We start from the raw sequence: 17,703 nt of genomic DNA on the forward strand, positions 1-17,703 counted from the left end.
TACTTTAACTATATTTTGATGAGAATACTTTTCTACTCTTACTTGAGTAACATTTTGATTGCAGGACTTTTACTGTAACAGAGTATTCCTACACTCTGGTACTTCTACTTTTACTCAAGTACAAGATCTGAGTACTTCTACTTTTACTCAAGTACAAGATCTGAGTACTTCTACACCTCTGCTGCAGCTACAGTGAAAGTAGATGGCTCCCACCTCCTAAAACTGATCCACTTTCTCACTGCAAGCCAGCTACTGTTAGTGAACACATATTAAATTCTCTGCAGGGAGCAAAACTCAAATATTACGAGGAGAATCTGTCTGAAACTGTAGCTTAACTATAGATGCAGCTGTGGGAGATTTTCTGTCAGAGATAGCTGTTACATCCGCATGACCTCAGCTGCACCGGTCATGCTCAACTCATTCTTGAGCTGTAATTATGGCGAGCTTATTCTGTGAGCTAAGTCCGCTTCATATTTGACGAGAGGAGGGAGACGGATGATGACGTGCTAAAAAAGACTTGGAGCTGGAGTGAAATTTGGTAATAAGTGTGCAGTTTAACAGAGGTCTTTAGAGTGGAATGAGGTGCAAATTGCAAATGCTGATTGCTCTCATTATGAACAGCCGATACGTATGATTTAGAGCCGTGCTGATTGATATTCCTATGATCTAATGGATAATTGCAAGGAAATGGAGTTAAAGCTGAGAGGTTGATGACACTTTACATGCAGGCTGCGTTAACCACACTCCTCCCTTCCACAGAGCTGGATTAGCTGTGTAGTCAAATCTAAAGCATCCCCATCATTATGTGTTTCTGTGTCGCCAACATATAGCTTTTTCACACTCTGGCTGACATGTGTCCAACGGTTTTTTTCTGTGGGAACCTGAGCATGGACACGTCTAAATCACGGTGGAAAAAAGTAAATTAAATGTGTTCTATGGGGCTTATAAGTACAGTCATTGTTTTTTACAATCTGTTAGGAGTCATTTTGACATCCTACACTCTAGGCAAAGTAGATTTGTTAACGGAGATGTTCTCATTAGTTTCTTGGAAATAAGATAAGTCTTTCAGTTCAAAGAAAGCTAAAAGAAATTACTTGTCAAAGAAAAATCTTACTTGACTTAAGTATTTTACAAGAATCTTTTAAGGCCCTGACACACCAAGCAGTCACCAGAGAACTCGCCGACGCCGACTGTTGCGTCGCCGTGTTCTCCTGCGTCTTGGCCATGTGTCGCACTGGAACACACCGCAAAGACTTCAGCCGAGCACATACGAACTGCGCATGCGTGAGTGGCAATAACTCTCCTTACCAGCAGGCGGCGGTAGTGTGTATTCGTCATTCAAAAGAGGCAACAACCGGAAGACAGAGAAGAAGAACAGACTGATCTAAACAAACAAATAGCGGGTGCGTTCCATTTTCACTCTCGTCCATCGAAAACATGTTTCGTGCGGTACTGGAGCTATCAGCCATTGGAGTGTTGCTTGTGGAAGACATTCTCAAGCAACCGTTTCGCTTCTCATGCACTGATTCGCTAGCTGAACAGCCAATCAGAGTGACTTCTTTGTCCGACTGCCTGTGGCCGACGCACGGCCGATTCAACATGTTGAATCGGCCGTTCGTCGGCCACACCAAATTGAGTTTGGGCGAAAGGGCACGCTTCGTCGTCCGACTAACGAAAACGGCTGATTTCGGCCTGGTGTGTCAGGGCCTTTAGCCCTTACCCATTTATCATATTGCTTCAGGCAGAAGTTACAGTTTCAATGGTCATATCATACCAAAATAACATGTCTCCATGCTTTGATGTTCAAAAAGCTCTTTATTTGTAGCCTCTACTTTTAGATTTTAGCCTTTGCAGACCATTTACATGCACCAAAACCTTTATAACACACTACAGGAGAGGGAAATCCCCTCAGAAGCATTACAGGTCCTCTTTAAAGCATTCAAATGACACGCAGTCATAGCATGTGAGGAGGTCTTTCTCTGGAACAGTTTGTGCTATTAATTCAGTTACTGTTACAGCGCCGATGTGTGAAAATCCTTCCTAACTATACCAGCAGCACACATTGCAACAGATGTCTAGACGGCATCTTTTTAAATTTTTTTAGACGTGCTGATTATCAAAGAGACGTTTCCGAGGATGCAGTTCCTAGAAATGTGAAATGAAAAAATACAAGGAATGTGTTAATCTCTCCTATTGAGAACTCATTCCCCTCGCTCCATCTCCTAAGCTTTTCCCTCTTGCTGTTTCTGTTTGTCTGACACCCCTCGACACCTCCCTCCCTCCTCCTCTTCCTCCCTCCCTCCTCCTCTTCCTCCCTCCTCTTCCTCCTCCCTCGTCCTCTCATTCCTGCTGCCAAATTAAGTGTCAAACAGACAGGGGAGGCGGGTGGATGGCCCACATCTCTCCTATAGAAATCCACATTGTTGTACAGTATGTTCTCGCTCTGTTTTTCTGTTTTCTGCCCCGATACAGACCTCAACCCTCGTCCCCCTACCCCCCCCCCCCCCCCAGTCTCATTAGCGGCTGATTGGGTTGTTATTGTAATTAAGATCCCTCTGTACAGCCAGTGAGAGCACCAAGCTGCCTGCTGATGGGTGGTCCTCAGTGGGAGGGAGCGAGGCTTCAGAGGGGTCACGGTCATTGTCCAACAAACCCCCCCCCCCACACACACACACACACACACACAGACACACACACACACACACACACACACACACACACGCGCGCACACACACACACACACACACACACACACACACACGCGCGCACACACACACACACTGTCTACCAGAGTTTTTTGTGTTTGTGTAAGTCAACATGCAAATTAGAGCTCGCCGTGTCAGAGTTGTTTTTTTAAATGGTGCAACAGGTTGTCGTCCTGTGTGTTGTTGTTTCTCCGTCTGTTTTTTTGTTTTGTCTTTCCTCGTACTTCCAGTCGTCAGCTCCATCTTTTGTGGTTTTGGTTGTAGTACACTAAGATTTCTTGGTACCACTTTACAATAAGACTACCCTTATAAAGGATTCATAAAGGGTTATTAATTAGGTTGTAAACACTTTATTAATCATTAAGAACCATTTATAAACCAGTTCTAACATAGTTTTCATACATCAACACAGACTCACTATTTGGCAAGATGACTAAGCCTTATATTGGCTACGTAGCTTACTTCGTCTTCTTCATCAGCCAGCATCCTTGGTATCTGTTGTTCACTGAGTTGATTCCCCCCCTTCCATCTTGATGTTTCTTGGCATCTCTTTATGACCATTTATTTACGAGTTACTAACATTTATAGTTGCCAAAAGGGAGCCTTATTGTAAAGTGTAAAACACATTCACATTTATTAATGAGTTACTACCATTTCTAATAAGGCTCACTATTTGGCAAGCAACCGGTCACAGTCGCCCTGTTTATCTCATGTCTTATAAAAGCTTATTAATGATTTATAAAGTGTTCACAACCTAATTAATAAATGAATTACAAACTATTCGTAAACTCTTTATAAGGGTAGTCTTATTGTAAAGTGGTACCGATTTATTTTGTCACAAAGTTATGTTTGTAATGCTTAAACACCTCCGAAGATTTTCCTAGAAACTTCTCTTGTAAACAGAATTTTTCAAGGTGATAAGTTCCTTTTATTTAACGCCTAAACACTTACTGTTGACAAGTAAACAAAGGACACCAAAAGATTAAACATGATGTTTTTAAGTTTCTTTTCGAGAAACAAGATTTACAGATCCGTCAGAAATGTGTGCTTTAGCTCGACTCATACATCCAGTCATAAGCTCAGTCTGTTGAGTTTTGTTGTCATGGAGATTTCTTTAGTTGCTGGTCATTTGTTTTCAATGCTTGACGACTTATTTCCAAGAAACCTCTCTGGTAAACACAGGATTAAAAGTGGTGCTATTGTGTGATTCCTTGCACCTCTGTCGATTAAATCAACTAATTGTGTAGTCGACTAAGAAATTCTTTAGTAGCGAGCATAGACTGTATATATAAAGGTTGCAACGTTGTCTTTTTAACGCTTAGAGGGTTTATTTCCAATAAATTCTCCCGTAAACACAGGATTATAGTAGTATATTGTATCCTATAGGTGAACCCGTCCTCCCTGTGTGTGTGTGTGTGTGTGGGTGTGTGTGTGTGTGTGTGTGTGTGTGTGTGTGTGTGTGTGTGTGTGTGTGTGTGTGTGTGTGTGTGTGTGTGTGTGTGTGTGTGTGTGTGTGTGTGTGTGTGTGTGTGTGTGTGTGTGTGTGTGTGTGTGTGGTAGTGTGTGTGTGTGTGTGTGTGTGTGTGTGTGTGTGTTGTGTGTGTGTGGTGTGTGTGTGTGTGTGTGTGTGTGTGTGGTGTGTGTGTGTGTGTGTGTGTGTGTGTGTGTGTGATGTGTGTGTGTGTGTGTGTGTGTGTGTGGTGTGTGTGTGTGTGTGTGTGTGTGTGTGGTGTGTGTGTGTGTGTGTGTTGCTTGTCATGTAACAGGGGTCCATAGCGGGCCTCCATTCATGCATGTGATCACCAACCGTCCTGTAGGTCCCTTACGTCACCGTGCGTTCCTGCCGTGGCTCAGGTTACACTTTCACCCCCTCACCCCTTCTTCTTCTTCTTCTTCCTCCCCCCTCTAATTCAATCTCCCCATTCGCGCTCTTTGCCTCTCCTGTGTCCCCCCTTACGCCAAAACCTGGGAGGGAGGAGATCACTCATTATTTTAAAGACACAGCACTTCTCTGACTACATAACAACCCTTCAACTCCTTTACACCCCCCCCCCCCCCCCCCTCCTCCTCGTCTTCCCCATCTGCCCCCCGATGACCCACGCCTCCCCTCCCCTCCCTCCCCCTTCTCTCGTTCCTGTCAGTCGAAAAACAAGACTCCATTTTGCGAGTGAGCTGCCTCCCCTCATGGCCCACTAACATTTCCCTTTGTGTCAATGGTGACACATGCTAACCGGTTAGCACCAAACAACCTGCGGCTAACGCATGATCATTTCATGAGGAAGAAGTTGATGAGTTCACAAAGTCATGTTTTAAGACGTCCAAAGATTACCAAAAACTTCTCTGGTGAAAACATGATTCAAACTTGTGCTTTTTTATCATTATTTATGGAGATGCAAGTCTAATATCTGTGTCTTTTATATCAACAAACTGAATAACATTAAACTGATGCTTTTGCATGTTTTCTTGATTGAGTAACGAATCGAAGACTTTATTGGTAGCTATTGTTTTTTTTGCGTTAGCTTTTGCTGACACAATATTTGACAGATCTGTCCAATAAAATAGATTTGTTTCTTTAGCGGCTACGTATTGTTTTTAATGCTTAAACTTTTATTACCAGGAACCCTTTCTTGGTAATAAACAATACATTTGAACTCGTGTTTTTGTACGATTATTATTAACACAAAAACTCAAGTGTTACAGATCTGTCCATAAACTCAACTTAATGATTCGTCGACTAAGAATTTAAATTGGTGTTTTTGCATTGTTATTTTGTAGAGAAACAAGTTTTAAAGATCTGCCGATTTAAATCAACAAATTTATTTTTTCTCCATGAAGACGTATTTCCAAGAAACTTAGTAAACAAACTTTCAAACAACTATTCAATGAGTCGACTAATAAGACTTATTAAAGTCGTGAAGTCATTTTTGTAATGCTCTAAGACTTTCCAGGAAAACTTCTCTGGTAAACATATTTTTTTAGTTGTCAAGTAACTTTATTTGAATGCTTAGATTCATTTTGATGACTCTTTTGGGGTTTCCTGAAGATTCAAAGTGTTGCTTTTGCTTGAGCGTTTGTGGAGAAGCTCATTAAATAAGATCTCTCCAATAAAACGACTCATCGATTGGAAAGACCTTGAACGATTTCAAAGACACTTCTCTTCTAAACATAGGATTAAAGTGGTGCTTTCCCATTATTCTCTGTGGAAAAACATCAGTGTTTAAAGATCTGTCAGATATTTTTTACGTTTTATTGTCATTTCTTAATCCATTAAGACATCCAAAGATTTCCAGAAGACTCGTTTAATAAACACAAGATTTAACACCAAACGTTCCCAGTGACGGTCCTTTTGTACTGTCTTAAACCTTTCCTTAGAATATTTTATGAATTGCAAGGTGTCCTTGGGTGCGTTGAAAGGCGCCTCTACATAGAATGAATTATTATGTTTATTATACCTCTGACAGGCAAGTGGTAAAACTACATCCTCGTGAAAAAAGGTCACGTTTGCGTCCTGTTTTCTTGAACACCAGTGTGTGCAGAGGTGAGTTGCACCCTGGCCCGCTGCTGTTGCCTAACGCAGTTTGTTATGTTGTCATGTTGCACAATAGCTCTCCGGTTAGCGCTGCAGGCTGACAGCGAGTGGTTGGCCTGGTCTGATGTGTCCAGGAGATAAGGCAGAGGTGTAAGGTTGCTCCTATCACTGGGAATAACACCAACTGCCACAGGAGGAAGTGTGTGTTGTCTAATGAAGAGGGAGCGGCCGGGTGCAAAGTGGCTGAAGCCGAGCGAATGAGAATCTGTTGTTGTTTCAAACTCCAGCCTTATCTGATGAGATTCTTAACAGCTGAAATTGATTTATTGTCTTATTTTATGAGTTGTTTTTGGCTGCCGGCTGCAGGCGGAAGTGGACAAAGTTGAGCGTGCTTTGGCCACGTCTTCACTGAGGCGGAAACATCTGAATATTGTATCAAGGATAGAGTTGAATAGTGATTTCTGAACACGCTGAACTGAACATTTGTTCTCGTGCCCACTTGTTGCTGTCTGACCTAGTTGTAATATATTTTTATTGCATAAGAATACATCAATCTCAAAAAGAGAAGAGATTATAGCTAAAAGATCATTTCCATCTGCAGTCCCTGGGTTGACAATGAATGGATTCATATGTTGATGTTTTTAAAAGTGGGACAATCTTTAAAAAATGTTAGGTTTTTAGATATTAAAACATCTGAAAAGGAGGTTTTGTTTTCTGTTTGGTTTGTTTTCTTGTTCACTCGGATTACGAAAAATCTATTTTTGTGTTAATGCAACGATTTGTTATTCATCAGAAATGTAGCGCGTTGTCATTAAAAGCTGTGCTCTTTTGATTTCATTTTGGGTAAAAGATGTTGGTACATTTTATAAATAAACAGAAAATTCACTAGGAATAAAGACCAGTTTTATTTTGATGCACATTTGTGTACGTATTTGCATGAACACAGCACATAGTAGTCAAATAAATGCTCTTTTTTTACCTGTATAAATTCAAAATATGTTCTCCTTTTAAATCAATTATTCACTATCATGTCAATATCACTTAAAAATAATCATTATCATAATATTGTCCGCTAGTCTGAAGCCCTACCTTGTATGTTCCAGACACCCCCCTCCTGAGGAAATAACAAACACATGTAGTAAATAAGAGTTGTATTTGTCAGAGTGCTGATTACAGGCTCTATTAGCTCTTCTCCATTAGCAGAAGTCTCTGATGTGCTGCTGCTCAGAGTTTGGACCTGGATTGTTGACATGTTTCTCCCGCTAACCATTAACAGAATGGGAAGTTAATAGGTAGCTTACACCTGGGAATGACTCAGTCAATAACAAGTCAGTGGCACCAAGTAACCCCCCCTCCATCCTCTCCTACAATGAATGTTATTTGTCTATTTTAAGGTGTGTGTGTGTGTGTGTGTGTGTGTGTGTGTGTGTGTGTGTGTGTGTGTGTGTGTGTGTGTGGTGTGTGTGTGTGTGGTGTGTGTGTGTGTGTGTGTGTGTGTGTGTGTGTTGTGTGTGTGTGTGTGTGTGTGTGTGGTGTGTGTGTGTGGGTGTGTGTGTGTGTGTGTGTGTGTGTGTGTGTGTGTGTGTGTGTGTGTGTGTGTGTGTGTGTGTGTGTGTGTGTGTGTGTGTTGTGTGTGTGTTGTGTGTGTGTGTGTGTGTGTGTGTGTGTGTGTGTGTGTGTGTGCAGCTTTGGAGTATGAATGAGCGTGGATAAGCGTTTTGCTTCCAGGCTTCATTTCTGTTAACCCCTTCATGCCGGCTTCATTCAGATCAGACACTGCCATACAGTAATTTCCTCTCTGGAGAAATGATGCTGCAGCCAATGAGAGGAGAGAGACAGAGTGTGTGTGAGAGAGACAGGGAGGGGAGTTTAGTGAAGATGTTTCATGAATGGCGCTGCTCTACAGATCAGCAGTGGTTTTATGGCTTTAAGAGGGAAAAACAAGGTTAATGTTCAATATTCAAGACAAATCTTTTTCTCTGTTATCTCGGTTTCTAACTGTAAGTCTCTGTCAAGGAAACACATGCACCTCTATTAATAATGTGATGTCTTCTTAGTAGGGCTGTGCAATTAATCGTATTTTAATCGCAATTACGATTTTTGGCCTGCCACAATTATGAAAACAACATAATCGAAAAAAACAATTATTTTGCTTTGCTAGGTTGCAACATATTTGATCTAATTAATTTTGGTCTCATTTATTTGTATTTATCATATTTATATATGTTTAGTAGCTTGGGGAAGTGCGCTCCAAAATATTTGTTGATCTTGTTTATTGGTATTTATTATTTTGATATTATTTATTTAAATGTATCATTTATTTAATTTATTTTTGTATTGGTTTTTCAGTTGAATTATACGTTCAGGGTAATCAACAGTTAAAAAGATACTGTTCAAATTATTATTTGTATTTGTTTTAAAGTTCAATAAATGGATTTTTTCAAAGTCAATGAATAATCGTATTTAATAATCGTGATATCAATTATTGACCCAAATAATCGTGATTATGATTTTTGCCATAATCGCACAGCCCTACATCTTAGCAATAATGATACACTAAATATGCGGAAAGACGATTTACTTTACATGTCCGTCAGTATAATAATATTCAAATAATTGGTTCTTTGTCAAGTTATATTGAACTGAGAAGCCTCTGTGGTCTCCTTTGAGGATCATTTCACAGCGTCACCCTGAGATTCAGCTAAATGTGATGGACTACTTTATTGAATAGTTTACTGACTAAAACATGTTTTTAATTCTGGGAAAAAGAAAGTTGAATCAAAACCACATTTGCTGACGTTCTCTGGAACAAAATATAAGTGTTTTAGCTGAGCTATTTTTTAACTGGGGAGCTCTCTGGTATAAAAATATTAAAACTAATGTGTAAAAGGCAGGACAAATCTTCAAAGGTGTCCCAAAAACCCCATAAAAAACAAAGGGGCATGTCATTGCTGCTTAAATGTTCTGTTCTCATTTGTTTCAGCCCCAGTAAACACAAAACATATCTTGGATGATTCATTTGACCTGTATTTTAGGTCTGGTTCATATATGGAATAAACTGAATATTTGGTTTGATAAAAACATGTACCTTGGAAATTATCACTTCAATCTTTTTTCAATACATTTTGACCTTTGTACTTCAAATGCTCTGGAGTTATTAAAACTCTTTGGACCACACACATCTGAAAGAATCCAATTCTACAACAATATAATACTAATAATATAAGTGTAGCATACGAAAAGAAATATCAATTATCAACGTTATGAAATAAAACATGAGTTTCAGCCCCAGTAAACACAACAAATATCTTGGATGATTCATTTGACCTGTATTTCATGTTTGGTTTCTCACAGTTTCTCACATCTCCTTCCCCTTCTTCCTCACAGTCTGCCCGAGCAAAGACATCCGTAACAATGTGACCAACCTGCAGTCTCTGGAGAACTGCACCATCATCGAGGGCCACCTGAAGATCCTGCTGATGTTCAATACCAAGACGGAGGACTTCCGGGGCCTCAGCTACCCGAAGCTGCGCGTGGTGACGGACTACGTGCTGATGTTCCGGGTCTACGGCCTGGAGACCCTCGGAGAGCTCTTCCCCAACCTCACGGTGGTCCGGGGGAACAGCCTCTTCTTCAACTACGCCCTGGTGGTGTACGAGATGCTGCAGCTGAAGGAGGTGGGTTTGCACAGCCTCATGAACATCACGCGGGGTGCCGTGCGGATCGAGAAGAACCCCGACCTCTGCTACCTGGCCACGCTGGACTGGGCCAAGATCTCCGACTCGGTGGAGGACAACTACATCGTGGCCAACAAGAACGACAGGGAGTGCGGAGACGTTTGTCCCGGCACCGCCCAGGGCCAGACGGTCTGCCAGCAGAACACCATCAACGGACACTTCAGGGGCCGCTGCTGGTCCCAGAACCACTGCCAGAGAAGTAAGTGTGTTTTAATCTGCTTTAAACAGCGGAGAGACTGTGGTTTGTTCCTCCTTTGTTCCCATCATTTAGGGTTTAAGGTGACTTACACTTCACTAGGATATGATATGGCTGAGGTCACTAGTTTCAAGTTTCAAGGCTTTTATTGTCATGTGATCATAGCTACAGTGTAGTTATGACAATGAAAATCTTAGGTCACAGGTTCCTCCAACAGTGCAACACAATAAAACAGATAGAATAGTACAAGTAAATCAAATAGAATATAATAGAAACAGAATATAATAGAAACTGTGCAGAATAGTCTGTATACACTAGTCGTCCATGTATCTGCTTTAGGTCCACATTAATTTCTATGACTATGATATCTACACAAAGTTGTTGAATTACCCAAACTAGCAATCCTCCCTGGATTTGAATATGCGTTTGTGCTACTATATCTTTGTTAGACATTGTTTTTTCGCGATGAGCACCAACCAGAAGATTCTTGCTCTCACACTTTGTATGGATGAGCTAACAAGGCTTAGTCTGACAGCCATACAGCGAGGAGGAAGTGTATGGAGATAAAAGTACGACCGGCAGAAACATCCAGTGTTTGCTCGGCTAATTAAAATCAAGCAAATTGTCTTTTTTCGTTCTTTGTTCCGATAGTTCCTGTCTATAAGCCGCGTTCAGAAACAAGCTTCTCCTCCAATAACTAGAGTGACGCCATTTTGTGCTTTTTCTAATATCTTTGGATATCATTAGCTCTGCCCTCTTTGGAAAAAGACGCTGGCGTTAAGAATAAAACGCAAATGTGGACACATGCTCTTCGAAGTCCTAAAAAGACTCTTCTTGTAACTACAAAACCTGTCTGAGAGTATCAGATATTATGGTTTCCTTTAGTGTCAAAGAGAGTGATCTTTACACCCCTGGGTTCATTGCAAACAGGAACTGCTAATTGCTTATCCTGCAAACGTTTTGATAGTTCCAATTTGTCATGAAGTAAAATAATACAGGGTACAAACCAAGGCTTGAGTTACATCCCCGCAGCTCTAACTAACTGACTCCATGAGTGTCATTTGACTTCCTGTTTACATCCGCAGCAGTTGTGTCAAATGTCTCCGTCATTTGATTAGAGAGTCGTTTGTTGTGAGGTGTTAAACCGGTCGGATACTCTCTGTTTAACTGTAACGCTGTGTGTAGAAATCTCCATATTGACTGGCTGTTACGTGCACACATGATAGCGTAGCACCTTTTCCAGAATCCATCACATTGTAAAACGGTCCATTGAGACACATAATGATAATATGCACTGGAGATTTTCTTTCCTCCCAGAAATCAATTTAGACGACCGCTGTTTTCATGGCAAATGGTTTCTGTAATGATTTCTGCGATGTGGAGGGCTGCTCCTCATATCAGCAGGCGGGGGTCTCTCTGACTAGCATTCATTGACTGGAGCATTGTGGGAAAGTGATCTGTAATTATAGGATCTGCTGGAAATGACTCACAGGGAAGTGAAAAGGTAGAATAATAGTCTATTTGTGAACCTAGAAATGTTGAGTACCACAAAGTTTTATGATAGAAATGTGTAGTAGGGGCCCCCAGCATATCAAAACTGCCAGATGCTCACTTGCATATGTGGGGCAATTTGCACCATTACTATAAGTAGCATTAATTAGCATTATTTAGCATATGAGGAAAATATTACAAAAATGGCTGGACCTATTAGGACAATTTTGGAGTGGTGTTGGTGGTCAGTGAGGATGCTACATCCATTTCTGACATTTTCAGGATCAAAATTGGCAGTTTTAACCAGAAGATACCAACATTTGTACTCTTGGTGGGGCTGATTTTGATATATTTTGGGTTGATTTGGAAGATTTATGGGACTCTGGATCATTTGGATTTGACATATTGCCTATTTATCTGAAAAATAATTGTTCACAGTAGAGATAATCATTTTCATCTTGTGCTCTCTATATCCAATGGTCGCAACACTACTCATTGTAGTCAAAATCAGCCCACAGAGAGTACAAATATGACCGCTTTCTGGTTAAAACTGCCATTTTTGATCCTGAGAATGTCAGAAATGGACTCGGCATCCTCAATAACCCCCCATAACCACTCCAAAATTGTCCAAGCCATTTTTAATTATAGTCCACATAGTCTATAATGCCATTAGTGCTATGCTTATGCTAATTGTGCATATGCAAGTTAGCATCAGGCAGTTTCTATGTGCTTGGGACCCGTACTTTACATTTCTATCATAAAACTTTGGGGTACTCAACATATCCGGGTTGGAAACTACACTAATAAGGGAAGCATGTGATGAAGGAGGGATTTGATTGACAGGAACACAGTAAAGCATATTGTTTGTTAAAAATGTTTCATATTTTTCTCAAACAAGCTGTGGGTTTGCTCGGCTGCAGCCAGTGAGTCGGCCGGTCAGTCTTTCCTCCCATAAACACAGAGAGGCTTCTATTGTGAGACGCATGGAGAGAATGCTTATTATTTTTCCAAGGCGATTATAGCTTGTGTTGTTTTTTTTTCTCCTCTGCTTCTGACTGAAGGGCTGACGTTCAAAGCGCAGCGACCTCGGCCATGTTTATACTTTAACAGCGACTGTTGCAGCCGCACATAACGCTGGCTCCTCCACTTCCTGCCAGAGATCACTGTCGGGAACGAAATACAGGAAATACTTTTATTTGAGTGTGTCCCTGTCCTACACATACATACAATGTCTTACAGTTCCAATCTTGTGTAAAGCATTCAATTTGTTTAATAGGTGAGGTATAGCCAGCTTCTGCAAGGCTACATTTGGGGTGAAATAAAGTATGGAGAGTTATTTTTAGGATTATCTATGAACAAATGCATAATATATATCTCACACATTCAGATGTTTGAGACAGCTGTAGTACACTTTTTAATTACTCATTTTGAAGGTGGTGATTACTGGAAGAGGACATTTAATTTTGGCGCATTTCCTATTGCTTAAAAGGGCCCCAAAGTTGTGAAAAATGTACCAATATTTTTAGTTGCGCAGACAATAGTCACCCCCCAAATTTGCATTTAATTTCCAACACTAGTAACACCCACTTCTTCTTGTATTCCCACTGTCCCTGCATGCTCAGTTTCCTCTTTAATCACTTTGGTAATTCCCCTCACTAACAGTTTTTCCTCCTGCGTTGAGACGCTTGATTACTACCGGCGCTGATTTCAAAGATAAACCTCCCGACCATTAAAAGAAAAAAGAATGTGGACTGAGTGTGTGCAAACGACCCGTTGTGCGTGTGTGTTCATGTCTCCTGAGTTTGGGAGGGGCCGGGGGGGCCACAGGTATGACGAGCAGCAGCAGCAGCAGCAGCAGCAGCAGCAGCAGCAGCAGCAGCAGCAGCGGGTCATGTGACTTCACTTCAGTCAGGAGTGTGTGTCGAAGCAGGAGCCATTTCTAGCACATGATGCAATGCTGTCTGCCCCCAGGGAGGACACACACACACACACACACACACACACACACACACACACACACACACACACACACACACACACACACACACACACACATACACATACACATACACACACACACACACACACACACACACACACACACACACACAGGCATTATTTGCATACACTTACTGTAAATGCATGTGTGTGTGATATCTGTGTGTTCAGGTGCGTGTCCCCACTGGAGGTGAGGGCCGCGGTTTGACTTGTTCTTTCCCTGCAGAAGCAAAATGAGTCCTTAAACCGTGCTGTTTCTAGATCAGAATGATATGCTTATTTAATTTGAATTATTACAAGGCTTTGTGTGTCATGTACACAATAGTTATAGTGTAGTTCTGGCAATGAAATCTAAAGTCTCAGGCTCCTCCAACAATGCAACGTATAATATGGTGAACAGAAAAGAAAGAAATAACAGAATGGAAGAATATAAAGTGCAGTAAACATTATGGTGAAAGTATGTTGCAGGAAAAAGAAAATGTCTTATCTTATCTTAAAAATACAAGTATAAAAAGTATAATTAGTTCGACATCACTTTATAATAACAGTATTATCAGTGATTATTTAAAAATGTAAATAGTTTATTTGCAGTTTTTTGTGCTACAGCCATGTTTCTGTCCCTCGAGGTGTGTGTGTGTGTGTGTGTGTGTGTGTGTGTGTGTGTGTGTGTGTGTGTGTGTGTGTGTGTGTGTGTGTGTGTGTGTGGTGTGTGTGTGTGTGTGTGTGTGTGTGTGTGTGTGTGTGTGTGTGTGTGTGTGTGTGTGTGTGTGTGTGTGTGTGTGTGTGTGTGTGTGTGTGTGTGTGTGTGTGTGTGTGTGTGTGTGTGTGTGTGTGTGTGTGTGTGTGTGTGTGTGTGTGTGTGTGTGTGTGTGTGTGTGTGTGTGTGGCAGAGGAACATTAGATGGAACATTAAAGTTTATGTGTGAGTGGAAACTGTGGCGTTGTTTTTGTTGTGTTTTTACAGGGTTCCACTCGCCTTAGGTTAGAGCCGAGGAGAGCCTGCATTCCTCTGATCTTACACATGCTCCTTACAAGCAGGAAAACCACTGTGTGTGTGTGTGTGCACCAGAGGCCGGTTCAACCTAACCTGGATATGTTTGAGTTAGCCGGTTGGCGTAATCCAAAACATACGCGCTCTGGCTAAACTACTACGACGCTGGATATCAAGTGGATCGCTCAAGCCAGCCGTGTCCTATCTAGTTAGGTGCACGTTCACATGAAAGGGGTGGTATTTGGAGCATTCGACCAATCTCAAACACGGACAAGCGTACTGACAGCGCAGCGTCATACTTCCTGAATGAAAAGTCAACTTTAATATTAGTCAAATATGAAGAAGTTAAACTTTAAACATCCATGACTTAAACACTTTATCCAGGATCAAAGCCACATAGCTGCACCTGCAAGGTGAATACAGCTGGTAACAGAAAAAGCGTTTGAATGCGTACATTAACAGGTTTATGAAATCACTGCCCCGTCCAAGACACGATCTGACTTTAATTAGGAGAATTTGACTCGAGTGTTTCGTCAACTTAATGTGTTGCTTAAAATAATACTTCTGCATACAGTATGTGACACTGTGAGTGTTGCACGGCCAGATACGGCTCAAGAAGCTGACTCAGATAAGGAAATATATGATACATTATGATGTGATATGATATGAATGATAATGGGACACATCGACGTCTGCACTCACAGTGCCGCGGACTGTACTTAATGTTACTCTGATCCGGTTACTTATGTCGTGGCAGATATTTCAGTAAGCTTTCTTAACGCTAATGTTATAATAGTCAGATTGCTCTGAAGATGGGAGGGGATATTCTATTAATTTTCACGTTCACAGTCAGTTGATTTTTGCCGGCTGTCTTTCCTGCAACGGCAGTTTTTCTGTATTTCCTCTATCCTGTAATATGACTTGATAGCTTTAAACTCCGCACACGGAGCTCTGATTGGTCAGCAGGCGGTGCTTTCACTGAGTTGATCTCTAGCCTGCCACCTAACCTGCCCCGGAGCAGGTTTGCCGCTCAGCATAAGTTACCATGGAGATCTAGCCTGCTAAAAAGAGAACCAGCGTCGTAGGACCGGAAAGCCCGAGATTTCCCTGAATTTAGCCGGCTAAGCGAAAATCCAGCTTCGTAGTACAGGCCTCAGGACATGTCAGGTTTAACTGTGCAGGGCCCTTAAGTAACTTGTTGGCAATCCAAACTGCCTTGAGAGTATCATATCTGACGTTCATTGTCATTTTCTCAGTTTCTACGTGTGTGTCTGTAGCACTCATGTATATTGTGTGTTTGTGTGTGTTTACTACTTTGTGAAGGTATCTGTTCGGTCAGAGCAGGCGTAGTGTTGTCGAGTACTCTCAGGCTGCTGCAGTTTACAAGCTGTCACTTTGTTGTTGTTGATGGTTGCGTTCTTTTTTCTCGGGACAGCAGAGGCATTATATATTCGAAAAAAAGCCTCAATGCATTGGAATCCTTCAAGTTTTCTTAAGAGGACAGAACCAGAATAAATGTTTTTGAGTAGTGATTTCTAACACAAGCCCATTTGCTCTGCACTGAATAACCCGATGCAAAACAGAATACAAATATGTACTTCCTAGTAAAGGATCAATATTGAGGAACATATACAAAATATGCAACCACTAGTGCAACTGGTGTTATAATATGTCATTGGATTGGAAGCATTTTTTGGGAAACAAACAATAATGAATTTCGATTATTTTGACTGATTTTGCAATTGCGATATGATGCACAATATTGGAGAGATTGATTTTAAATTATAATTATCTATGCTGTGTTTCTTTAAGAGCATCAACGTTCATAGTGAATATACAAGTCTATATAATAAAGTTTGTAGGGCGGGATATCTCTGCTGTTGGAACAATACTTAAAGGTAGTGTAGGTAAGTTTGAGAAACCGGCTCGAGATCGCTAGAATTTGAAAATACACAACCGGAGAAAATCTGCCACTTCCTTCCAGAGCCCCTCCTCCAACACACACGAACGCGCACATGACCAATGAGGGCACGAGATAAGTTTGTGCACAGATGGAAGGCTGACAGGCAGGTAGGCCATCCAGTTATTTTAGCCAGGCCGGCTCAGATGATTGGTCGTGCTTTTTACAGTATTACGGCTTCCACAGATTACATTTTTTTATGGATTTTTTGTCAAAGCACTTCAGATATTCATTGCTATCGGGATGTTAAGAGCATTCCATGGAATATAACAAAAAGTGTATCTCGAGCCGGTTTCTCAAACTTACCTACCCCACCTTTAATTGAAATGGTATTTTTAACACATATTTACCCTTAACAAATATTGTGTATCCTGCAATTTTGATATTGCCCTATACTAGTGCATATTGTGATTTGAATAACATGTCCATTATTATGCAGCCCTAATTTGAGCTACATGTGTTAAAATACCTCCTGGTTCATTGAGGTTAATGGATCAGTGGCCCCTGCTATGATGACATGCAACCTCTCACCAGATGTTTGTACACGATGCATCAAAGAGGGGTAAATTGACTCCTAATTGATGTAGATTGTGAGCTGACATACTTTAAATACTGATAATGTTAGCTTGGGTAGGAGTGGTTTGGTTAATAAGTAGGAAGGAATTTAATTTCTCTTTTCCGGCTCGATGCTGTCTTTGGTTTTGAAAAAGTCTGATAAACAAGTCATCCTTTCAAGTCATGACATTTCTTTAAAAAAACACGTTATTCTACATGTTCTATTTAATATTGATGCAGTCACCAAATGCTGTTTAAAAAAACACCACTCCTCTGCTCCTCCTCTGCACAACTGGGAAGCCATAAATGACTCGGCCAAAGAGTCACATGACATGAGTTGAGTGAAACTCCGACTGACTGCAGGTTGTTTACACAGCGGAGGAGAGGCTGTAAGTAGAGGTTGTAAAAATATAAATACTTCCATATGTAACGCATGTGGAGCCCCCGCTTCCCAACACTATTGGTAACACGTGTGGGACCCTGGGGAAATGTTTTATATATAGATTCTATTTTCATTCCTGTTTTTGTAAAATAATGATTT

The 17,703-nt window shown here is 41.1% G+C and overlaps 1 protein-coding gene across 1 annotated transcript in view; it reads left to right on the forward strand.

Moving 5' to 3' along the window:
- The window catches only part of insrb (insulin receptor b), a 102,726-nt gene that overhangs the window by 21,810 nt on the left and 63,213 nt on the right, over positions 1-17,703 (forward strand). Inside the window, exon 2 of the mRNA XM_034149765.1 lies at positions 9,622-10,170. Within this exon, the coding sequence (XP_034005656.1) occupies positions 9,622-10,170 (549 nt within the window). The remainder of the gene's footprint in view (positions 1-9,621; positions 10,171-17,703) is intronic.

This window comes from Trematomus bernacchii, unplaced genomic scaffold (assembly GCF_902827165.1).
Source record: "Trematomus bernacchii unplaced genomic scaffold, fTreBer1.1, whole genome shotgun sequence".
Taxonomy (NCBI): domain Eukaryota; kingdom Metazoa; phylum Chordata; class Actinopteri; order Perciformes; family Nototheniidae; genus Trematomus; species Trematomus bernacchii.